Below are 26,235 nucleotides of genomic sequence, written 5' to 3'. Positions count from 1 at the left end.
AAAAATCCACTTACACGTGAAAAGTGGTATTAACCCTGGTTGAAAGCTTTTAACGCAGAGCAGCCTCTGAACTGTTACGGAAAATACATATTCAGATCTTTTAGTAACGTTAAAAAAATAATAAAGGTGATTCCTTAAAAAAAAAAAAAAACTGGGGAGGGGCGCCTGGCTCAGTCGGTTAAGTGTCTGACTTTGGCTCAGGTCATGATCTCACGGTTTGTGAGTTCAAGCCCCATATCAGGCTCAGTGCTGACAGCTCAGAGCCTGGAGCCTGCTTCAGATTCTGTGTCTCCCTCTTTCTGCCCCTCCCTGCTCTCACTCTGTCTCTCTTTCAAAAATAATAAATAAACATTAAAAAAAAAACCTGGGGAGTACCTGGTGGAAGAAAACTGTAAAAGTTTTTTTATTAAAAAAATAAATGTCTCCACTCCCCTTGCATCTTGAGAACAGCATGTCCTCAGGAGAACAGGAGTGAGAAAACTTACACTCAATCCCCCCAATGCTTTTTTTTTTTAAATTTATGATTGATATACAAAAAGCTGGACCTATTTAATGGCTACAACTTGGTGAGTTTGGAGATAAATACACACTGTGAAGTCGGCACCACTATATATGCCATAAATCTATTCATCACCTCCAAATTTAGTACTGTTATTATGGTGCTAAGAACCCTTAATGTAAGAGCTACCGTCTTCATAAAGTTTGAAGTGGACAATACAGTGCTGTTAACCATAAACTCTACACTGTAGAGTACATCTCTAGGACATATTCATCCTGCATGACTGAAACTTCATAAAAACCAAGGCAAGAACTGCTCCTAGAATTGTGCCTACCTGGGGTGTGCAATGAAAAGAGAGAGCCCCCGCCTTCCACTGCCTAGGTGGAGACTGTGTCCAGCAAGGCAGCAAACACAGGAAGGACGCCCGTTACCTCACCTCAGCACATAGTGGCCGAAAGACAGGAGCTCTGCTGAGCAATGCCCAGCTACCCTACTATCCCTTCCTTCTCAGAAGGTGCCCTCAAAGGGAAGGAAAACATCTCACATATAATGTGAACAATAGGGAACCAGCCTGTGTCCCAAGGGAGGCCTGAAATCACCCTCCATAGTACCTGAGAATTTTAGATAGGGAAAACAGTTTTGTAAGAATTAAGAAACCACTAATTTTTTTTGAGTCTGTGGCATCACTTTGGGTAATGTTCCCTAATTAGGCCAAATGTAACTTGTGCAAAAATGTGCTCTATTTATAAGTACTCAGAATACAAGTGAATGCATAGTAAATACTTGTTGAATGAATGAATAAAAAGCAAACCAAGAGAAAACAAATGGTCAGCAATGACACAATATCTAAGCAAATCACCATTTAGTAGCATAATTAATATTTAGTCCCGATGCATTATGATGGCAGGGACCCTACTGCTTGTATAGAAATGTATACACGAAATAATTTTTAAGGGTGAGGACAGGGAGCAAACAATATGGTTATAGGAACTGCAAAAACATGCATAAAAGGTGCACCACTAATTAGGTAAGAATATGAGGTAACAGACATACAGCCCAATAGACGCTGCACTTTATATCGACACAAATGCACAGTGAGGGTGATCATCAGAACTAAATGAATAAACACGGCCTGAATTTTCTCTTCTAGCATATTCCATAGCAGTGACTTTCACAAATGCTTGCAGAGGACACAAAAAGTGCACAGAGCAGAGACAAGGACGAGGGGTGGGCTGACCTGGAGTGGCGTTGGGGGGCTGCCTGGTATAGGATACGTTGAAGGCGGGCTCCTCGATCAGCGGTGGGGGATACATGCGCCTCCGGATGAAGAAGCCAGCTCCGCAGCAGAAGAGCACGCCCATCATCAAAAGGAACCTGAGCGAGAGCACAGCGGTGAGCTGGGGCTCAGGGCTCAGCAGTGGGGCTCAGGGCGCAGCAGGGAGCTGGGGTTCAGGGCACAGCAGTGGGGCCCAGGGCGCAGCGGGGAGCTGGGGTTCAGGTGCAGCGGCGGGGCTCAGGGCGCAGCGGTGGGGCTCAGGGTGCAGCGGGGAGCTGGGGTCCAGGGCGCAGCGGCGAGGTGGGGTTCAGGGCGCAGCGGGGAGCCGGGGCTCAGGGCGCAGCGGCGGGGCTCAGGGCACAGCAGGGAGCTGGGGTTGAGGGCACAGCCGGGAGCCGGGGTTGAGGGTGCAGCAGCGAGGTGGGGCTCAGGGCACACAGTGGCTGGCCTGGGCCCATGGACTGGGAGATCCGTGGGCACTGACTCCCACGTGCTAGGGTCAGAAGGCGGGGCTCGGTGCCCGGCTCCTCAGGCTGGCCTTCCTCTGACTTTTCCCCCAGGACCTTCCTGGGTGGGTGACACCAGGGAGACCACTGGCCTGCAGACTTCTGGGATGCCCCTGAATGCAGCCCACTCACACTGAGAAGGTCTCTCAGTGAGCTTTCTGTCTCCAATAGCTCCAAATGCTTAGCTGCCTTCCAAGGGTTGGTGCCATCTCTTTCCTGTCCATGGCTCTACCTCAATTCAATTTTAGTCAAAACAGGAGATGCTTTCTCAACCTTGCTTGAATGCCATGGCTGACCCAGCTTTTGCCTCGCTGCCCATGTCCCCCATTTTCCATTCTTCACTGGGAAAGCAACACGGATAAGAACATTTATCCTTTCTAGCCATTTTCTCTCCATTATTACGTGAATATTCAGAAAGAAATTTTACATGGTGACCTTCCGAGAGCACACCTTAATTATAGAAAAACTACAGGACTAGAGAAAGTACTCATACTCCATAAAAGAGCCGCAGATATAAAATCTCTATGTTCAAAGTATGGCTGACCTCCTATGTGACCTTAAAGTCTAATGAAGAGTAGAGCTGACTGCTTTAAGGACAGGACCTTTGTCTAATTCATCTGAAAATTCTCTGATATTGTCACATCACTGGCATTCAATAAATGACTGAGAAATGGATAAATGGTTCTTCCCACCTCACATTTGCACTATACCTTGTATTTCTAGAAACATGGGAAGTCATTCTGAGAAGGGCCAAGTTGTCTGTCCTGCACAGACACGGCTGGGAAACTGTGATGGGACTCGTGGAACCTTCCAGAACCTCACTCATGCCCACACTGTGTGGGCAGCCTACTGCCTTGTGAAAGATGAATGAGCAGGAGAGCCCGCTGCGTTGTGGTCAAAGGCATGTGACCACACAAAAACGAAATTTAAGAAAAAAGGAGGCGATAAAGTTTTTAAGAATATGAATATGATGTTAAGTGTAAGTCCATCAGTCAGTCAGGAAATGATTTGGGAAAGGGCTGAAATTGTGGCTATTGGACCTGTCTTCTAGTTCATTATTCATTCAATAATGTTGAAGCACCTCCTCTGGTCCTAGAACCATGTTGCGCATTATAGAGAGTAAGGTAAAGTCCCTTCCCACCCACTAAACCTGAATTGTGATAGAGGAGGGGGACGGCAAACAACAAATTTACAAAATCACTGATTTACAACTCTGGTAAGTGCTAAGAAGGAAAACCAAAGGTGCCGTCATAAGTGTGTGTGTGTGTGTGTGTGTGTGTGTGTGCGCAAGTGCACATGTGTGTATACAGTTAAATATACATAATGTAAAAGTGACCATTTTCACCATTTTTACGTGTACAATTCAGTGCAACACGAGGTTTTAAACAAGGGTATGTGTTATAGCGAGGTGACCCAAAAAACTTCTTTTCCTTCAAAGCAGTATCTGAGCTTAGTTCTGAAGGATGGAAAGAAAGAGGCCAGTTGAAGGGGAGGGAAGGCACATTCTGGGTAGAAAGAACAGCACATGTGTGCCAGCTGGGTCAGCAAGAGGCCCCAGAGGATGGCTGTGGGCCGCAGACGGGGGAGAGGCCGAGGGGGCTGCTGTCTTGGGATACCAAAGAATCCCACTGTGCAGGGGCCTGGCATCTCGGCACCGAGATGCTGGAATCACAAAGGGAACTGTTTCGGCTCTTAAGACTAATTTCCCTGGGGTGGACTCAATGGTGATCTTACATTCAACAGTGGGCTGAACTGTAAGTATCTGAGCACAGAGAGACTGACTGTGCGTAAGGGTTTATGTACAGGATACATAGTGCTTTTCAAACAGTGCTACCACTCACTCCCAAGAGATGGGCTCCCTGGTTTTGGAAAATGCACAAGAAATCTGAGATAGGGGTCTCTTCCATGGGACAGGCCACAGTGTTGGTTCCACTATCACATGGGATTATTCTTCTCCTAGCCAGATATGAATGATGCTGAGGCACCTCATCTGATATTGCACCTTAGACTAACAGAGACCAAGTAACTACCAGGCAGGGACAGAACAAGTCAAAAGGTAGGAGACTGACTACCAGCTTAGGTATCAATCATCAGATTCATTCCTCATTGAAATATTGGTCTGAGAGAACTTATTTTAAGAGAGAAACTGACAAGGGGTCAGGAAAATGAGCTTATAGAACAAGGAAAGAGAGGAAGGGGAAAAAGAGGAGTATAGTAAAGAAAAGCTGTTCTTTGAAGCACTAAAGCTTGACTGTCCTCTAGATGTTCCCTTTCATTGCTGAGCGGGTTTTGGAAGCTTTACGGGGATTAAGAGAGGAAATTCATGCCTTTTCCATTATCCAAAGTAATCTGGTTTCTTCAGTTCAATGTGTTTTTTCAATCCCTTCTTGCCCTCCCCCCAGCACTCAGCACAACAGCTCTCTCCCTGGATGCACGTCCCAGGCATCAGGTGAACCATGATGCAGACCCAGGTGGGTGGGAGCCCCCGGGGCAGGGCTCACGCACACAATAACCCTGCTGGTTTTTACTCCTTCATAGTGTACTTTCCAGCTCTACTCAAGGGTGCTACTGCTCTAGTTCTTCAAACCATGAAGATTTCATTCAGACTGTGTTGGTCAAAGATTACTCAAGATTTTAGAACCGGGGGGACTTTTGGAAGCATTCTCCTCCAAAACCTTTGTTCTATGGTAAGGAGACAGAAGTCCTTAAAAACGAGGTGGGACCAAGGTTGGAGAGTAGCCCTTCCTTCCCTCTATGTCCAGCTCCATATTCCTATCCCCTATGCTTCCCCCACAAACACCTGCCTCCCACATGACTCTTCTGCCACTCTCTCACTATGTTGGCTCTTTTTACCTCCTTGTCCCATCAACATGCTGGTCCCTTTGAACAGAACACCCTCTCTGACACCCAGTCAGAAGCTTTGTAGCTTTTCCCAACTTTTCTGGGATGAGAGGCTCCATCCTGTGTTTCCAGAACACGAGTTTAAAACCCTCCACATAGAATTACTTATTTAGACACCTGCTTCTTTTAGGAGCCTGGCTACCCTAAGTGCCTCTCCATGGGACCCTGGTGTGTACAAGACCCTTCATGTTTACTGAGAGAAGGAATGCACAGGAGCCAGACCCAAGCATCCTTTGACTTCAGCTGGGGCACCTCAGACTCACATCTCCAGCTGTTCTCTGGATGTATCCCCACTTTAGAACCTGTTGTCAGAATCTCCTCTTCTGTCATCTGGCACTCCCTGTTTGATGGCACTCAAGATGTCTCTGTGCAGGGATTCCGCTCACTCACTGCATGCTGTCTTACCAACGTGTCCCAACTCTGATAAATGACCCTGGCTGGCCTCTAAAAGGCACCTGACTGCTGGCTCAGGTAAAGTTTCCTGGGAAAGCCAACAGAAGATGCTCTAGCTTCTAGGCCCTTATGTTTCTCCTGCACTCTCAATTTTTTTAAAAAAAATCACCTGATGGGCGCCCGAGTGGCTCAGTTGGTTGAGTGTCTGACTTCGGCTCAGGTCATGATCTCACAGTTTGTGGGTTCAAGCCCCACATTGGGCTCTGTGCTGACAGCTTGGAGCTTCAGATCCTGTCTCCCTCTCTCTGCCCCTCCTCCACTCTCATTCTGTCTCTGTCTCTCAAAAATGAATAAACATAAAAAAAATTTTTTTAAATCACCTGATACCTAAACCTTGACAAGTTTTTTTCATTTTTAGGAACATTTCATTTTTAGGAACATCTGGTGCTTCAGGCTAACCTGGCATAACTTCCTAAGCATTTCAGGACTCTTGCCCCGGACAGTCCTGTCTCCTTCTACCACAAGGCCCCATGGAGGAAAGTTCTGAGGGAAAGCATGCATGAAGCTAGGCAAAGCTCTGAAATACCACCTATCCTGATCCTCCCGGTCCCTACTTTGGTACTGGCCCACTTCACTTGAAGTGTACTCAGAGATGTTTACATTCAGAAGATCTTAGGATAAAAAAAATTTACCTTCTATTATAGAGTTTTAGGCACCAATATGGCACTTGGTTCAGGAGGGCTTGCCAGAGGTAGTGACATCAAGACAGGGGATGTCCAAGCCAACCCGAAGGGGGGCCGGGCCAGGGCCCGATGTGACAGGTGAGTCGAGCCCCCAAATGGCCAATGCCCCATCAAGGAGGTGGTGATGGTGATATGGAAGCAGGCTCTCCTATCAAAGACAATGTGACATGTGGAATGCGACTTACTGGCATTTTCCCTAATCAAACTTGGGAACAGTTGTCAGAAGGGAAAGACAAGACCTCACAAAAAAATTTCAAGTGGCTGCTGTAACATGCTTATTAGTAAAAGTCTTAATGTCTTTGGAAGTCAGTGATGTCAGGATCTAAAAAGTCATAGAGAAGCTTAAGGCTTAACCCTTTGTGGAGCTTGCCTGGATGACACTACCATTGCAGTGGAGCAGAGGAGAGGGCGTGTGGGTGCAGGAAATGCTCTTTTGGTTTTAGGCACATCCTCTCCCACTCATGCCCTGCCGTCCCTGAGATCTGAAGCAGTGTCTCTCAACTATAGACTCAAATACGTTTTTAGACACACCCCTGAGCAGGCACCCGCTGAAGAGGGCAATCCCCTGGGGAATCCTGTCATTAATGGAAACTGCACCTCTCCCCTTCCAGGATGCTCCGTCAGCGTCACTCCCTCATCGCCTCTCAAGGTAGAATTTTACAGACTTCCCCCAGGAGAGCTGGAAGAGGGACAAGGATGCAGGCTGTCTGTCCTGAAAGTTATCTACTCAGCTGACACCATGAGTGGGAATGACTTCTAGGCAGCACAGACTTGATCGCAAGTCGGCTAATTCTGAATCTTTCGGACAGTCATCCTCAGCTCCATCTCAGAAACTGGCACAGCAGCTTCTGGAGAACAACAGTCCTCCAGCCTACCTCCCAAAGACGAACTCTTCTTTCCAGCCACCCTCTGTGAAAACGGGAACAAGCTTTCTGCAAACTCGGTGAGGCAACCTGAACATACCTGTGTACTTGACAGAGGCTGTCCCCGAGACCAAGACCTCAGGTGAAGGTGACGTGACAATACTGAGGCTGGCAGAGCCGTTGGGGGGTGGGTGGTAGACCAAGGCATTCGAGACCAGGAGGGGTTGTGACCTACCAAAAATACCACAGCCTCTGTATGGAGAGGGCCCGCACACAGCACCTGGAGCCACAGCAGTCCTCGTAAGGGCGGCATCTGTAGGAGAGAGGGGGCAGAGGCCGGTCAGTGTCCTGGGTCGGAAGGAAGTCCGAACCATTCATGAGGTCCAGGCCGACTCAGGGCAACGGGCAGAAACGCCACCGCTGCATGTCACCAACCAGAACTGAGTGCTGTCTGGTGGCCCAAACAGAAGGTGCAGAGATGGATCTGGCCAGTGCAGGTCAGTGTGAGTCAAAGTGACGGGTTCACTACCCATCTCCAGATGCTGAATCACAATGGTTCCCTTCTGGTGGGGCCTGTGAACCAAGGCCAGCATGAGTCACGCCAGCGCTGCAATGGGAAGGAAGTTCAACAACAGACCCGTGTCTACATGCTGTAGACCCTGCTCAGCGCTCGATCCCTGATGATGGTCCAAAGCTGGGTGCACGGCACTGGCAAGTCCCCTGAGGTTCAAAGCAGAGCTTATGAAGTCAGACAGATTAGCAAGTTTAGTTCCGGTCTTGCCACTTAATGGCTATGGGACTCTGGCAAGTCACTGGACCTCTGCAAGCCTCAGTTTCCCCATATCTGAGTTTTTGTAGTTTCCCAGTGAAAGTGGTGGGAGGGCAGGATCCCTTTATAGTGCTGCATCCTTATACACTCTGCTGACAGGGCTGTCCTTGTCTCGCTGCCCCCTCCCCTCCACGGTGCCTGAGGCTTGGGGCCCTGTGGGGTGTGGGTGGGGCTCAGGGGCTATTCCTCCCCTAGAATAGCTGCCCAGTCCAGGCCCTTAGGACTCAGTGCAGGCTCCAAGGAGTCAACCCAGCTTCCTATAAGATGCCTGCCACCCCCTTTTTTTGGAAAAGAGAGACGACTATGAAAGCTGAAGCCCCTTGATTCTGCACCTTGGTATTTACAGAGAAACTGTCACTGCAGTGACTTGAGTCCATGTGGCAGTAGGTGGGGAAAAGGGAGAAGGTGGACTGTTTCTCAGTAATGTTGGATGATCATATATTTGTCATCTAGGTTCCTGCCGACTTTCTTCTTTTAAAAAATAGCCGGGAGAAATACACAATTTGATCCAGGATCTTAGACACTGAATCTGTAGATAATTCTGGTACAAATTGGTTTGCTTTATGAATAATTGTGTAGAAAATAGCTCCCTGGGAAATATTAGCAAAGATTAGTTAAGACGGAGAGTTAGGAGTTATAGTGAAACTCAGCAGACCTGAGTTCCTATGCTGTTTCTCCTTGGTTGGCTCCCAGGGCTTGAGTGCATGTTTTTATTTTATTATTATTATTTTTGAAATGTTTATTTATTTCTGAAAGAGAGAGAGAGAGAGAGAGAGAGATACTGTGAGCAGGGGAGGGGCAGAGAGAGAAGGCAACAGAGAATCCCAAGTAGGCTCCATGCCATCAGCACAGAGCCCGATATAGGGCTCAGACTCCTGAACGGAGAGATCATGACCTGAGCCAAAACCCAGAGTAGGACACTTAACTGAGTGAGCTACCTAGGAGCCCTGTTGTGTCTATCTTTTTAAATACCCAGCACCCAACTGCTGCTACATCTATCACTTCAAGGACAAAACTTATCCGAGAGACTCCTGTCCAGTCACCTCCACCACCACCAGTACCACATTCTCCATATGATACAGATGTTTTCACATCCAGTCCTCCCATAATCCACAAACACAGACTTCTACGTACTAGGTAGAACTTGTTGTGATTTCCATGAGATGCTTCCGTCCATCAGTGACATAAGGTTATCTGTTTAACTTGCCTTAATCAATCAACACATAGTAGAACACTGAAGTGTGTGTCTAAAAATGCTGCTGGTCAAACAAAGGAAAAAAGAGGCAAATAAATCCACAGACTCTTAAATACAAACAATAAACTGGTGGTTCCCAGAGGGGAGGTAGGTGGGCAGGGTGAAATAGGTGAAGGAGATTAAGAGTGCACTTACTCTCATGAGCACTGAGTAACGTATAGAATTGCTGAATCATCATATTGTACATCTGAAGCTAATGTGACACTGTATATGAATTATACTTAAATTAAAAAAATTTAGGGGTGCCTGGGTGGCTCTGTCGGTTAAGCGTCCGACTTTGGCTCAGGTCATGATCTGACAGTTCGTGTGTTTGAGCCCTGTGTTGGGCTCTGTGCTGACAGCTCAGAGCCTGGAGCCTGCTTCCAATTCTGTGTCTCCCTCTCTCTCTGCCCCTCCCCCACTCACGCTCTGTCTTTCTCTCTCTCTCTCAAAAATAAATAAATATTTAAAAAATTAAACAAAAATAAATTTTAAAAATGCCATGGGTTCTTATAATCTATGCATCCATTAAAAAGCCACACCAAGGTGCTACTAAGGAGCTGAGCTTTGCACTGGATCCTGGGATGGGGCGTGAGGGATGGAACAATGAAAAGCCAGACAGAAGTCCCTGCCGAGGAGGAACTTTCTTTCTAGAAAAGGGAGGCAAACAATAAATAAAAAAAACCACATGAACTGTGTAGGATGGCAGTAAGTCCCACTATGGTGAAAAATAAAGTAAGAGCTGGTAGGCTGAGAGCAAGGGAGAGGGGGCAGTAGATAATAACACAAGTTTAAACAAGGAGTTCAGGGATGACTCACTGAGAAGGTGACATCTGAGCAGAGACCACACAGAAATGCAGCCTGGCAATGACCTGGGCCAGCACAAGGGCCTCAGTGGTGGAGGAGTGTGGCTCTGGGGTGGCTGAACCTGCTGCGCCTCTAGTCCCAGCTGCACAGGGACTGTGGTTGCATTGTGGAGAAGAGTGGTTAAGCATCGAGCGTGAGAGGAGATGAATGGCCCTGTTCAGGGGGTTGGGGGTGGGGCAGGGAATCTGGGCCAGGGCTGGACCAGCAAGGACCCAGCACTGCACAAACAGCACCCTCTGCTAATGTGATGCACAGCATCATCCACAGTGACCCCGTGGTGCCCTCCTCCTCAAGAATCTCAGTGGTCCTGGGTAACCAATATGTGTGTGCTCATGTGCATGTGTGTGTGTGTGTGCGCACATGCACGCGCATCTGTGTGGAGAAAGGGGGGAGCATTCAAGGGAGAAAAAGGACTTCTTGCTTTTAGGGTAGGTGGAGTCCAAACAATTAATTGTAAATGAAAAGAGATGAAACTCCTTTCTATCATGCATCTGTAAAGATAATCCTCAGCAATTATGTTGGATTCATGATCAATGTGATAATGTGATAGGCAGCTTTCAAAGATGGCCCCAAGATTCTCACCCCTTTGTGTATGTGGTGTGCACGATCCCCTCCCCTAGAGTGCGGAGGGTCCTACGAATATGATGAAATGGCCACCTCCATGATTAGAGAATATTATGTAAGGTTGTATGTTATTTAAGGCTCTCCTGCTAGCTTCAAGAAGTAGCTACTGTGTTGTCAGAGGGACACATGGCTCGGACTGAGGGTGGTCTCCAGGAGCTGACTGCAACCACCAACCGGTCAATGAGGAAACTGGCACCTCAGTCCGACAAGCACAGGGAACTGAACTCCACCAACCTGCACAAACTTGCAGAACCCCAAGCTACAGATGAGGACACAACCCAGCCAACTTCCTGATTTCAGCTTTGTGGGACCCAGAGCAAAGGACTCATAGATGCTATGGCCAGACTTGTGATCTATAAAAATTGTAAGAAAATAAATATACAGTAAAACCTTGGTTTGTGAGCATACTTCCTTCCGGAAACCTACTTGTAATCCAAAGCACTCGTACAATCAAAGCAAATTTCAAGAACCACTGGCTCAGTTGTGATCACGTGACATTCAGCATCATGTACAACTTATATTGCAAAACATCACTTGTTTATCAAGTTAAGATCTGTTAGGAATGTTTGCTTGTCTTGCAGAACACCTGCAGGACGAGTTACTTGCAATCCAAGGTTTTACTGTAATAAGTTTGTAGTAATTTATTATGTAGCAACAGAATACTAAGACAAGTAAGGACAAAGGTCACAGGTTATGAGAACTTCGAGGTGCTTTACCACTGTCATAATACCCAAAGCTTCTATATACAAGGTAAGTATTATTAGCCTCATGTTTGAAATAATCTCGGGAAACAAGGCATTAGGGATATTGTGTGTCTTTTAAGTCCAGGGCACTATCTGCTAAAGCCAAGAATGGACTTGACCAGCATTCCAGGAAAGTGTTTAGCACAGACACTGCCTCGTAGGTAATATGGAGTTTTCCATTACCGAAGGGTAACTTCTTTATCCCTACTTGGTTTGCCCATTCTTCCTGGGCCCTGCTTTTACAAGCTGCTATGGGCCGAGCCATCCCAGTGATGATGTGTGGTGACTGTACTAACAGTGAGTCCACAATCATGTAGCTCATGCGAACGAACCAGCTGAAGAGGCAGAGAGAAGCAGAGCAGTGAAGAGATGCCTAAGAAAGCAAAAGAGGTTGAGAAAATGTAGGAGGTGAAGGGCAAGTTTAACGTGGCAGGAGCCATTCCCAAAGGGCAAACCAAGCCCCAAGGAAGTGACAGGGAAAAGAGGGAAACTCAGCAAGACCACAGAAACAGAGACCAGCATAGAATCCCTGGGTAAATAGCAGGAAGTCCCTGGGGCAGAGGTGACAGATGGAAATTCAGCGACCACTCTTTAGTATGCTTTAACTAGGGACAGCATATTGATTTCCCCAAATGCCTGTACCACTCTGTGTCAATAACTCTCCACAATTAGCAGATAGTTTAATCATTACAGATAGAAATAATACAGTAAGATGTGAGATTAGGTAAAAGTATGATGTTCGTTTGGAAAGGACTCTCCATGCTGCCGTAATAAATTATACATCAGAACAGTGTTGTTTAGCTACTGTGACCGACTAATGGATGGTGAAATCAGGTTATTAGGTTGTGATATCCATTTTACAGAGGCAAAGATCGATTTTAAAGAAATCCTAAGACATCACACGTAAGAAGTGTTTTGCGAAACTTCTCTTTTGACCACATATATACCCTTACAGACGTGTGTGTACTAGGCTGCACCACGAAGGCTGTTTCCTCAAAGCTCTGTTGTGTAAGCCCCAAAAGTGGACAAGCTCAAGTTGTGTTGTGTCTGTATCAGCTTCTTTACCCTCCTGGTAGGTTGTGGGCAGCATCAGGTCCAACCAGAAGGTCACTTCCTGCTGGCAGCGGTGCTGGGCTGAGGTCCTTTCAGGTCCCCCGTGACTTCTGCCTGGGTGATACTGGTCAAATGGCTATTGCATTTTTGCTCCCAACTCTACTAAAAGTTGCCCTGCAATGATCCAATTCTGGAAGATGCAACTCTCAGGAAGGCCCCCTCCAGCAGGAATGGCCCCTGCTCACCTGCCTGCTTATGAGCACCCCACGAAGGGAGGAGGTGGCTGACGAGTGGTAGAGAACAGAGATGGCAGATGTTTGTGGATTGGGAGAAATGAGACTGTTCTCTTCCCGGCTCAGAATACTTGCTCTCCCTGGCTCTGCCGCCTTTGCCGCCATGAAATTTCCTGTGTATCTCTCTCCGGGTTTTACCCCTAATGATAACCAGAGCTGCCTCAGGCACAGTCAGAGCTGAAGGCAGACTCAGCTAAACTCAGGTAAACACGAACTTGGTATAAAGAAGGAAGGTAGGTATAGGGATAAACATTTGGTGAATGATCGTCTTTCAAGAGCTGAATTTGATAAAATGCTTGCCCTCCAGAGCTGTACTTATGAGCAAGCGTTTGCTACTTTGAAACCTAAGCCCTGCAGCGTCCTATTTCCCAGGTTAGAGAAAACATGTAAGACAAGAACCCCTACAAGCCTTTGTCTCAAATTCTACACACACACACACACACACACACACACACACACACACACACACTCCCCTCAGCCCAAGAATGAAGGCAGAAGCATAATGATTTTGAGTTCCTAATTCAAATTACTCTCTGTTATCAAGATTCAACGTCTAAGTGCTCTTACTTTTCAGGATCCAAATTTGGAACACTAGCAGCAAATATGTGTGGTCAACTAATTATCTGCTTTCTTTGCTCAAAACAGAGCATCCTTTATGCTCCCTTGCTTAGCTGAAGACCCATTCAGTCCAAACATACTCTTGCTCATTCTGCAGTCCTGGACAGGCTCCCAGTGTGGATACTGGCGAGTGCCAGACTCTTGAAGGAGCACGCAATTACCCATGGGGTGACACTCTTACCCATTTCTCTCTGCTACTTTTTTTTTCCCAGTGGGCCTGCTGGTAAAGTAGGGCCCCAAGAACACACCTATTGGCATTGCAAATGGCTGTGATTACAAAAGGAATGTTAAATGTAACACTGAGCTGAATAAAAAAGTAGGAAACACTAGCAGGCAGTCCAGCATACTAAATAAGCCATCGTCTGACACATCAGGTCTAGTGCCTAAGTCTCAAATGGCACTGGTGTTCCAAAAGCCCGCTCAAGACTAACTATGCTCATTACCTTCACTGTGCAGGCCACAGAGGAAGTCCGGACAGAGACAAGAGAATTTTCCTTCTTGTTCCACTCTGTGTGCCTCCCCTCAGACTTGCAATAGAAAAGAACAAATGGGACTTTTAACTAAATTCACTCCTCAATGTATCTACCTTTCAAGCTTAGACTCAGAGACACACACTGCTGCCGCAGAGGTGTGGAAACAGCACGTCCACCAGCTGCAGTGGGTCCCTGGCCGAGCTTCCTGTCAGCCAGGCCTTCTTCAATGTATCCATGAGCCAAACATACATTTCTCATGAGATCAGAGACATGGATGTTAATTTGTTATTAAGTATATTGCAGAGATAAAAGGAGACTGTCTAGCCTGTCCTCCAGTAAAGGATCGGTAGTGAGGTCCTGAGGATACATAATGTAAAAGGAAGCATATGTCTGGAAACGCATCTGCCAAAAGTTAGAAATGTGTCATAGTAGCGATTAAATGCAAATAGAACAGAATGGTTCCTCTGGGAGTTTCAGGAGTCTAAGAAGTAAGCACATGTCACGCTCGGCACTGCCCAGGAGGGAAGGGGTCTGGCCACTGGACATATTTTTTCTTTGCTGTTGAGTCACATAAATCTCAAGGGCAGAAAAGGATAACATACCGGGGCAGGGAATGTTCAACATTAATCAACTCACAAAATCTTTGTAGTAAAGAAAACAGGCCAGATATTCATATGTTAACCCTTTCATGTGGTGTAAAATGGTAATATATACTGAAAATGATTCATGGTGGGGCACCTGGCTGGCTCAGTCAATTAAGCTTCCGACTTCAGCTCAGGTCATGATCTCGCGATTCGTGAGTTTGAGCCCCGCACTGGGCTCTGTGCTGACAGCCTGGAGCCTGCTTTCAATTCTGTGTCTCCCTCTCTCTCTGACCCTCCTCCACTTGTGCTCTCTCTCTCTCTCAAAACTAAATAAATATTAAAAAATAATTTTAAGCTGACTCATGGAAAATCATCTCAGCATCTGGAGGAACAACAAAAATGAGCGTTCAGAGTGGGGGTCTAGAAATGGAGTGTGTGGGGTTTGCTAATTTATTTTTGGTGTTAAATAAAGAACAGGGCATTGCTAACAAATGAAAACTTTGGAGTTTTAAGTAATTTCCTGTCAACACTGTTTCATTTAAAATTCCAATCTATTCCATCACCTGCTATATTAAGTCTCAGCAAACCACCCCCTTCCTTCTACGTTTCTGCCAGTACAATGCATGTCCCCTGTCCAATCCTGACTGTCTTACTTTGACAGGTGGTCTGCTCTCCTCAATTGTATGCTGTACATATCCTGATAGCTAGCCTTCCTCTTACACTCCTTTTATTATCGTTTGTTTGCTCCCACAGAGCAAAGCACATGGCAGATGCTTGAAGCCTTACGGAGTTCAAATCAGGAAATACATTCAACATTATCAAAGACCCTCAATTAACCTGTGAGAAACAGGACTCCTTAGAAAAACTAAACACATGCCTACAAGGTTTGGAGAAAACTCCAAAAGGCAAGTGAAACTCTGGGGTGAGGGACAAAGCAGAGGTCAGCTTAATCCTTGGCCCACCCAGTGCCCTTGGGAAATCTCCTTGACACATCTTGCAAGAGCTTGAAGAACTCTGTGCCTTCCTTGTATGGAGGACCTCTCCCTCTGACCGCAGCATGGGAGGGGCTTTCCCCTTCCACCCCCTCCCACAGAGACTGTCCACTCACGACTGCAGGATCTCCTGAGGTACACGCCTCTCATGATTCTGGGGCATTCTTCCTCAGGCAGAGTCCACATCTGGCCCTCATTAGTCCTATTCCCACCTCCCAGGGCCATCACACAATAAGCAGCCCCATCAACGTCTGAAAGAATCCTCACAGTTTCCACAGTCTTCTCTTCTCCAGGAACATATCGAGTATAGTTTTGGTACAATCTCAGTTTCCTATCCTCAGGAAGAATGTCCATTCACTCTCATTTGTACACTTACCGCAGCCTTAGCACCAATATTTTAAGCCAGCTGAATCATAGCAACATTCCAGTTTTTCACTCAGTAAGTTGTATCTTCCCATCCTGTACAGTAGGGGCTACAGGACCTAAATATAGGATCTAATAGTTAGCTCTAATCAAACTTCATGTTTGAAATCTGGTCTATTATTCAGTCGGTCAGGAGCTTCCGGAACCTCATTCTGTCACTCTAAGCATTCACTGTGCCTTTGAGTCTTCTGTCATTTAAATGAAGAATGGGAGTCATGTTTTCTTGGGACCTGGGAATGTGCAACCTCACCCAGCCCATTGTATTCCTCCTGTCTACAGTGCTCCCATAGCAGATGACGGGGCACGGCAGGGTCCAATAACAGCCCAGTAAGGTCAGGTGTACAATGAGGCCTGGGCCTCAACATCAAACGGACTCTTGCCACACCTTAATGCTGAAATCTAGAACCAGAGATCTTCTGAAAGCCTGACAGGCTGCCTAGAGTAAGAAAATCAAAGGAAAGGGAATGCAAGCTGCTGCAGCCACTGTGGAAAACAGTATGGAGGTTCCTCAAGAAACTAAAACTAGAACTACCCTACGACCCAGCAATTGCACTACCAGGCATTTATCCATGGGATACAGGTGTGCTGTTTCGAAGGGGCATGTCACCCCCATGTTTATAGCAGCACTCTCCACAATAGCCAAAGTATGGAAAGAACCCAAATGTCCATCGATGGATGAATGGATAAAGAAGATGTGGCATATACACACACACACACACACACACACACACACACACACACACACACACACACAGTAGAGTATTACTCGGCAATCAAAAAAGATGAAATCTTGCCATTTGCAACTATGTGGATAGAACTGGAGGGTATTAAGCTAAGTGAAATGAGTCAGTCAGAGAAAGAGAAAAATCATAGGACTTTACTCATATGAGGACTTTAAGAGACAAAACAGATGAACATAAGGGAAGGGAAAAAAAATAATATAAAAACAGGGAGGTGGACAACACAGAAGAGACTCATAAATATGGAGAACAAATTGAGGGTTCCTGGAGGGGTTGTGGGAGGGGGGGATGAGCTAAATGGGTAAGGGGCACTAGGGAATCTACTCCTGAAAGCATTGTTGCACTATATGCTAATTTGGATGTAAATTTAAAAAAATTAAAAATAAAATTAAATAAATAAAGAGGAAATAATAAACCCCAAGTATTTTACAGTTAAATAAAAAAAGAAAATCAAAAGAAGAGAAAGAAAGAAACCCACCCTGCTAAATGAGTCTTGGCCTAGCTGCGTGGGATGTGGGGGTGGGGGGCAGGGGTGTGGCCTGAAATTGCACACCATGCAGGAGGAGTGGCTACCTGAGCACCCAGACCCAGCACTACGTGGGTTCTAGGACACTAACCAGCTGTCCTATATGCTGACCACTCAGAGCGTTCAGTGCCTGGATGAAAAGAAAGCAGTATGTGAATTATATATTCACTTATAATAAAGAGGAAGTTGGAAGGAAGAAAGGATCCAAGACCTCCTCTCCCTACAGCTTGTGAGTGTGACTGCTACAGTATGCCTTCCATATTGTCACTCAAATCAGTGACAAAACATTGAGGACGGAGCCAACAGTGAGCTCCATTAGAGCTTCCTTCCATGTTGGTATTTTATTAATCTTAATTTATAGGGACAGCTCTTATACCAGTTACAGATCCACCCACCTGGCCCATTTTGAGCAGAATTCCCTGTCTCATCGCTGAGCTATCGTGTGAGAGGCTATTAAATGTCCCCATGAAACTGAGGCACACTGTCAAGTTGCAGATCTCCCAGTCTTATGGTCCCTTTGAAAAGAATGAGCCCAACCTCACAGGACATTGAGGGGTAAACCCAAATTAGTTCCAGATGATCACAGAATATCCCTTTAATAATCTCCTCTAGATGATTCTCCTGAAGCCTCCACCTAGGAGCCCCCTTCTCGAGCAAATGCCCTGGGTGATGAGCTCACTTTTCATCTCTTGCACATGCCCTTTTAAAACCTCAGCCCGGTGGGCTGCTTGCTTCCTAAGCATATCGACATCCTGAGTAGTCCTGCCTCTTCTCTCCTAAACAAGGTATCTTCCTGAAATGTCCCACCAACTCCCTGAAGCATCACTTCCAGATGCATATCAATGAGTCACAGCCATCTCTTGCCCAAAATTGGGTCTGTCATCCTAAAATCTATTAGTCACCATCAATTCTACCTTCCTATAACAAGCTTTTTTATGATATTATACTATTTAATATAATTTTTCATTTTCAGCCTTAGGATGCCATAACATGGCAGATCATAGCTCTGGCTTGCCTTTCAGACCCCAACCTACTATGGGAAAGTTCTCCATTTGAATGAAACAGCAATAAGTCTCCCCTGCAAACAGGGAAGGACGAGGTCCAGGGGGAGCACCTAGCTCTCCAAGTGCTCACACTCTGTGTTGAGCACTCAGGAAAATGGTTCTCCAGAACCATCAGGTAGCTTTAAAAAACACCCATGCCTTTTGGTTGTGAATCACTCCTCTCAGGTGAGTCTGGTACACAGCGAGGACTGAGAGCCAAAGGATCTAAATTTGGAGAGCTCTTGTCTCTTCCTCCTTTCTCGGCACCCAGTCAAGAGAGCAGGAGTAAGGTGCGAGTTTGTGCTTGTGCATGTGAGTGCGTGCATGTGGTGGGGTTTATTGTTTCTATTTTTCTGCCAATTAAAAAAGCACTTTTACTGAGGCATAATTGTTATGCAAAAAAACTTCACATATTTAATGCACGCAGTTAGATGTTTGGACATACGAAAACACCTGTGATACAATCATCACAATCAAAGTAATACACATATTCGGATCAGTTGCGATAGTGAATATCTGTGAGAGAAAGACTTTTTTTTAAAGGACTTTCATCTCTCCAATCACACGTTTTAAGCCTTTCATCTGTCTGGCTGTCAAGACAAAAACTTCACAGATTTGAAGATGAGCTGATGGTTCATTCTTTCTGTCAATGTCAGTTGACTGTTGATATGTCAGTATCATTTCTTTCCCGGTGTGACTTTGTGTCCCTGACAGGCAGGGCTGTGCCTATCTGTTGAGACAAGGTCCTACTTTGATGATATTTTAACTCTGATCTGGTTGACATACCCCATGGCAAAGTCAACCATCTCTGGGCTCTGAAGAAGGTGGGAAGGACAGCTGCCCCACGAGTTGTTTCTCCAGAGGCACATCTTTTACTAGAAAACATCTCGAATAAACCAGGACTGGTTGTCCTTAGGGTGGCATATGGGGATTACCTAGGGAATTTTTACTTTTGCCACGGAAGAAAACACTATAAATGCTTATGATAAGTCCTAAAAGTAACAGACCAAATGGCTTACAAAGGGCTCATTCCCTTGCCATGTAGCCCTTGAATCGCTGATGCCTCAGAGCACTTGCGCCCACTGTTGAGGTGAGGAGATGAGGTAAAATGGACCAGGAGGCTTGAAACCACAGCTGACTTTTGCTAACTCCAAGTTCGGAGACTCTAACCTTGTGTTTCTGGGAGAGGTTTCTCATCTTTTCTCCTTTCAGACAAAAAGGATCTGATCACTTAAAATCAGTTTCATTCAACTCTGTCCTGAAAACCAAAGGACTTATTCCTCTAGCTCTGGATTAACTCTCAGACTGGAAAACTAAATTCTGGCAAGAAGAGTGAATTAACATGGAAAATGAAAAACAGAAGTGAAGTCCTATGATCTTACAGAATTTAAATCTGCTAATACATGTCATTTTATTTAAATAGAACTACCATAACAATACAAATGGAATGATAAGAATTTGCCATTACAATCTTTAAAGCAGACAGACTCTAGTGCCAATTAGCTCAAAAATCTTAAAAATTAGAGTCAAGATGATACCTGGCTTACTTTCTCAGCTTTACTTTTACTTGGGTGATGAACTCCTATTTACATGCTCAGAACTCTTAAATCTACACTCTATCCCTGGACTCCCTCTTGAGCTACAAAAACAAAGCCCCCACGATCCATGCTTCTGGGATGTTCTGCAAGAACTTCAAACTCAACATGGACATAGCTGACATCCTCTACTCCCTCCTCTGCTAAATCCCTCCTTAAAACCTGTCCTTTGCATGATCTCTCTCACTATCTGCCCAAATGGAGACCTCTGAGTAACTGAGTCCCTTTATTCCCACACTGGTTCTTCTGTGAAATACCATTCCAGCCCACCACTGTGTTCTTTAGCTCTGTCTTCATAGGGTCAGACCTTCCATATTTTGCCCTGACTACAGCAATAACCTCCTCATTTTGAGACAACAACCGCCTCATTTACATGGCTCTCAGCCGTGTACTGTCCTGACAGCTTTCTGACAGACCAAGCTGATGCACTGTGCAGAAGGAAGTCTCCACTAGACCCTTCTCAATGAGCCTCACACTCCTTTTTCCACCTCATCCCCTGCCACCTGCCAGGCACCCTGAACTCTAGACTTGTGGTTCCCCAAATATATGATGCATCTTCATACTTCCATGCCTTACACTTCACTAAAGCCTCTGAAACTGCTCCTCACCCTTCAAAGGTCAGCTTTGTGAAGTCTTCCCTAACACCACCCCTAATTCTCCCCCATACACCATGATTCCCCCTTTGCTAGATCTCCATTGATACAGTTCTCATCACGTACTGTATTATTGTTCATCGTTAACAGCATCTGTCTTCCATACGGGACCCCGAGCTTAAGAGCAGTCCTATGTCATTCCTTTAGGTACTGCCCGGGTGCCTACCATGGCTCCAGGCACATCATAAGTGCCTGGCCTTAAGCAAAAGTGACAATGTAGTAGAAAGGAGACTCCTCGAGATGAAATAGCACATTAACTACCATGAACTCAGAGTACAAAGGGTACTTTGATGACAATATGACACCCAGTGCTGGTGAAGATGGCTGGAAACAGGTGCTCTCATACATTCTTGGCTGATTATATCATGAGAGCTTTGGGGAGGCTAGTCTGGCAGTATTTACTAAAATATAACATAAGCATAACCTTTGCTAACACAATTACATTTCTGCAAAATCATCCCATGACAAAAATAAGTTCAAGCATATCAAGATATAGTATGTACAGAGATGTTTATCAAGTAGTGGGGCACACTGAAATCCTTTCTACAAACTCCTGGGACCAGATATGTGGAGAACTCAGAACCGTTCGGATTCGTGGATGATAAGATTGCATAATACCACTGAGCACAATCTGCACTGAAAGTCACAAAACACCTGTTAAGATAATCAAACAAGAGGCCATCAGCTGAGGTGGCATCACAGCCTATGTAAGCAAACCAAAACCTAAGCCAGAGTCAATTCCTGTAAATGCCTCAAGGCTAAGAACCACTCACAAATAGACAGCTAGGGTCTCCCAAATAATGCAACCACTTACATTACAGCCCATTAAATAATTTCCTTGATTTGCTTCTCTATAAAATCCTTGCCCCAATTCCTGTTGGTAGAGTGCTCCTAACAACTTCCATTATGGGATTGCCCAATTTGGATGGATGTTTACACAAATAAATGCTAACATTTTCTAATATGCCCCAGTTTATCTTTTAACACATCATGCTAGATGGAATTTTACAAAAACAGCCCTGTGTCTGTGCAAATCCATTTCTGCTACCAAGTGAATTACTTAAAAATTTGCTCACATGAACATTCTCTGGGATAGCTCACATGTTAGACAACAAAACGAATCTCTACAAATGGAAGAATAATGAAATCATGTAGTGCATCTCTTCTGACCACAATGGTATGAACTAGAAATCCATTATAAGAAAAAATATGGAAAAAACACAAACGTGGAGAATCAACAGCATACTATTAAACAACCAATGGGTCAATGAAGAAATCAAAGAGGAAATAAAAAAATACATGGAGACAAATAAAAATGAAAACACAGTGATCCAAAATGTTTGGGATGCAGTGAAATCAGTTCTAAGAGAGAAATTATAGGACTCCATTTAGAAATAAGGAAAATCTCAGGTAAATAATCTAACCTTATATCTAAAGACACTAGAAAAAGAAGAACAAAGCCCAAAGTCGGTAGAAGGAAAGAAATAATAAAGAACAGAGCAGAAATAAAAGAACTAGAAGAATAGAAAAGATCAATGAAACCAAAAACTAGCTCTTTGAAAAGGTAAACAAAACTGATAAAGCTTTAGCAAGATTCTTCAAGAAATAAAATAGCACCCAAATAAATAAAATCAGAAATGAAGTAACAACTGATACCACAGAAATGCAAAGGATTGTAAAAGACTACTATGAAAAATTACATGTCAACATATTGGACAACCTAGAAGAAATGGATGAACTCCTAGAAACATACAATCTTCCAAAACTGAAATTACTGAGAAAGAGAAAATGTGAATAGACCAATACTGGCAATGAAATTGAATCAGTAATCAAAAAACTCCCAACAAACACAAGACCAGGACCAGATGGATTCACAGGTAAATTCTATGAAACATTTAAAGGAAAGTTAATACCTCTTCTCTTCAAGCTAGTCCAAAAAAATTAAGAGGAAGGAAAGCTTCCAAATATATTCTATGAGGCCAGCATTATCCTAACACCAAAACCAGACCAAAGGGCACTACAAAATAAGAAAACTACAGGCCAATATTTCTGATGAACTTAGATGGAAAAATTCTCAACAAAATATGAGCCAACCACACTCAACAATACATTAAAAGGATTATTCACCATGACCAAGTGCGATTTATTCCAGGAATGCAAGGATGACTCAACATTCACAAACAAATCTATGTGATATACTGCATTACCAAAATGAAGGATAAAAATCATATGATCATCTCAATACATGTAGAAAAAGCATTTGACAAAATGCAAAATCTGTTCATGATAAAATCTCTCAACAAAGAAGGTTGAAAAGGGGCTCCTGGGTGGCTCAGCTGGTAAAGCATCCAACTTCAGCTTAGCTCAACACCTCACAGTTCATCGGTTTAAGCCCCGCATTAGGCTCTGTGCTGACACCTCGGAGCCTAGAGCCTGCTTCAGATTCTGTGTCTCCCTCTCTCTCTGCCCCTCCCCCACTCATGCTCTGACTTTCTCTCTCTCTCAAGAATAAATAAACATTAAAAAATTTTTAAAAATTATTTATGAATACCATGTTAAATTTTAGAAAATTAGAAATGGAATTTGGACCTTCAGTAGTAAAAACAAAACAAAACAAAACAAAACAAAACAAAACAGAATGGACACTACCTGAACATACAATGATTACAGGGAAATGTGTGGGTTACGGTGACTCCCCAGGGAATACTCTATTATAAAAAATAATGAGGTTGTTTAGTATATGGATTCAGAGGACTATATACAATATGTAAACTCAAAAAATCAAGTTACCCAATATATACAGAAATAAGGCATTTTAGGGTTGTCTGTGTTCATTTGGGTTGCTGTAACAAAATACCACTGGCTAATAAACAACATAAAGTTAATTCTCACTGTTCTGGAGTCTGGCAAGTCCAAGATCAATGATCACGATCATGTTCTCATGAGGGCCCTCTTTTTTTTTTTTTTTTAATGTTTATTTATTTTTGAGACAGAGAGAGACAGAGCATGAGCAGGGAAGGGGCAGAGAGAGAGGGAGACACAGAATGTGAAGCAGGCTCCAGGCTCTGAGCTGTCAGCACAGAGCCCGACGCAGGGCTCAAACTCAAACTGTGAGATCATGAACTGAGCCGAAGTCGGACACTTAACCAACTGAGCCACCCAGGCGCCCCATGAGGGCCCTCTTTCTGGTTCATAGCTGGTGCCTCCTTGCTGTGTCTTCCCTCAATGGTGGAAGGAACAAGGGATCTCTTCAGAGCCTCTTTTATAAAAAGCATTCTGAGGGCTCAGCCTTCATGACCTAACCACCTCCCAAAAGCTTGACTTCCTAGTACCATCACCTTGGGGGCTTAGGAATCAACATATGAATTTTGGGGTAACACAAACATTCAGACCACAGCAGGAGTCTAGAGATGTGAAGGGTGAATAATCAGGGAAATCTTTCTCCCTGTTCTGAGGACAAGAAAATGCCAACTTCCACCAAGAATCTTCCTTGCTAAGCCCAACAATAAGAACTGAGGAAGAAGAAAAATTCTTCTTTAGAGTATCTGTCCCCAGACTAGACCAGACACCTCCCCCTCCCAAGGCTGCTAAGTAAAGGCTGTGTTCAGCTGCCTCATCATGGCAGAACAGCAAGGGGCGGGTGAGGACTGCATGGTGAAGGAGGCACGCCTGCTCCCTCACCCCACACTTCTTTCCACTCTGCACATCCCTCAAGTTCCCAATGCTGCTGGGAGGAGAGCAGGGCACATGGAGTCCGGCTGACCTCACAGAGAGGAAACTCCATCAGGCTCAGGGTCTGACAACACAATAGGGAGGGTGGTGCACACCAGTGCCTAGTAATGATCGGAGGTGGCCCTGGAATGTCTCAGTGCCCCTGGAAATGACCTTGGCACCTAAAAGTCTAGCAGGCAGCTAAGGTGGCCCCGCCTGGCCTGGTTCTGGCTCTCCACATCCTGTTTCTAGGATATAGACGTGACATCTGCAAATAACACTTCATGCACTCAGACCATTAATTACTGACAGCAGAGAAATAAACTTAGAGAGACACAATAAACCAGGGTAATGTGAGTACTTTAAAAGAAGTTTCGACACTCCAATGGGAGACTTGGGAACAGGGCCTGAAAAGGCCTGGTCACAAGGGAAGAGCAGTACTGGAAAGAATGACCTCTACCCAGTGCTCCCCAGTGCTGGGCACATGCTGCTGCCGGATAAGCTACGGACCATGAATTCCGGAATGGCAGGTCCTGGCTCCCTCATCTTTATGTCCCAAGGTCCCTCCCACTCACTCTCCAGCCCCTTTAGTGGTGGTGTGGAAATAGCAGGGACTCGATACATGTTAGAGGAATTAATGCATGACCCTGATGATGTACTCATTAATTCTCTTTCACGTATTCTATCTTTTGTATTTGACCAAAACACTGTTCCCTTTCCTTTTCTCCTTTGAGCTAGGTGCGGTGTGGATTCCCTCGAGTCTCAGTGGAGGTGACTTCTGAGAAATTTCCCCAGATTCTCTTTGATCTGAACCCACAATGAAAATCAGTGAGTAAGCGGCGCCTGGGTGGCTCAGCCAGTTAAGCATCCGGCTCGTGGTTTCAGCTCAGGTCATGATCTTGAGGTTCGTGAGCCCGACAGGTGTGGAGCCTGCTTGGGACTCTGTCTCCCTCTGTCTCTCTGCCCCTCCCCTGATCACTCTCTCTGTCTCTCTCAGAATAAATAAATAAACTTAAATAAACTAAACTAAACTAAGTGAGTAAAAGAAACATCTAGAATTCAAATACTCTACACCTCTGTTCCAGCCACAGATGTGACCACTAGGCAAAAGATCCCTAAAGAAGCCATAAACCCAGGTTAATGGCTTAACCTCTCCTGTTGCTAGTTATTTCATTTGTAAAACTGGATAGGTATGGTCTTGAGGTTTTCTTAGTATTCTGTGAAAATACAGATAAATCAAGGACCACCTTTGGGTCAAACCTTTCCCACTTGCCAGCTATCCAGAGGGCCACTAGGTTATCTTGCTTCAAAATCATTGTTGTCTAGTGAAGATTACCCAACTCACTTTTAACGTACCCTCAATTTTCCAGAAGGGATTACTAGATTCATTTCTATTCATAAAGACCAGGAAACATGCACATGTAAATGACCAGCTTCCTCTGGCCTGTTTAAAATCATATGAAAAAAAAGTCATTGTCTGAATAAGCATTCACACACATGACTGTCGCAAAGCTCCAGCTCAGCACCTCCTAGGAAAATATCTTAGGAACCTCAGAATCTGAAACAGTAAGTGGTCACAGGCGCCTAGATCCATCCTGCTGGCTGACTGTGTGATTAACCTCTTTTTCCTACTGTTGTGTCAATACTAAGACCTGCAGAAGAAAAATGACTCGTTGCTTTGAAAGAAAATATTAAGTGGCTGTTTTGTATTTGGCAGGAAGGGTGGACCCTTATTACGCTGAAATCCATCCCACATTGGTATGCTGTTTCTGCTACAATACATAAGCCTCCTCGGTCATTCACCTTTTATTCTCTATGCTGTAAATTACTCTGCACAGACAGCCATAGAATAAGTAGGTGTCATAGAATAAGCAGGATGAGACCTTCGAGATTACCTAGCATAGGAAACTGGGACTCAGGAAAGTCAGATTTGCCCACAATAACACTGCAACCTAATGGCAGAGTAGGACTAAAGAAGGTCTTGTCTTCCAGTCCCTAAAACATTTTCCATCACCAAAGACTGACAGTGATTCACTCTTGCCTTCTCCACCCC

General features: G+C 44.9%; 1 protein-coding gene across 2 annotated transcripts in view; it reads right to left on the bottom strand.

Annotated features, from left to right (window-relative positions):
• VOPP1 (VOPP1 WW domain binding protein) overlaps positions 1–26,235 on the bottom strand; it is a 109,748-nt gene that overhangs the window by 24,396 nt on the left and 59,117 nt on the right. For both annotated transcript variants that reach the window (XR_008296925.1, XM_027046065.2), the window contains exons 3-4: positions 7,417–7,494; positions 1,737–1,873 (exon numbers count right to left, since the gene is read on the bottom strand). Coding sequence is in view for 1 of the 2 variants with exons in the window: in XM_027046065.2 (XP_026901866.1) it covers positions 1,737–1,873; positions 7,417–7,494 (215 nt within the window). In the remaining variant the exon portion in view is untranslated. The remainder of the gene's footprint in view (positions 1–1,736; positions 1,874–7,416; positions 7,495–26,235) is intronic.

This window comes from Acinonyx jubatus, chromosome A2 (genome assembly GCF_027475565.1).
Source record: "Acinonyx jubatus isolate Ajub_Pintada_27869175 chromosome A2, VMU_Ajub_asm_v1.0, whole genome shotgun sequence".
NCBI lineage: Eukaryota > Metazoa > Chordata > Mammalia > Carnivora > Felidae > Acinonyx > Acinonyx jubatus.
This window is presented reverse-complemented; position numbering and strand designations above follow the sequence as displayed.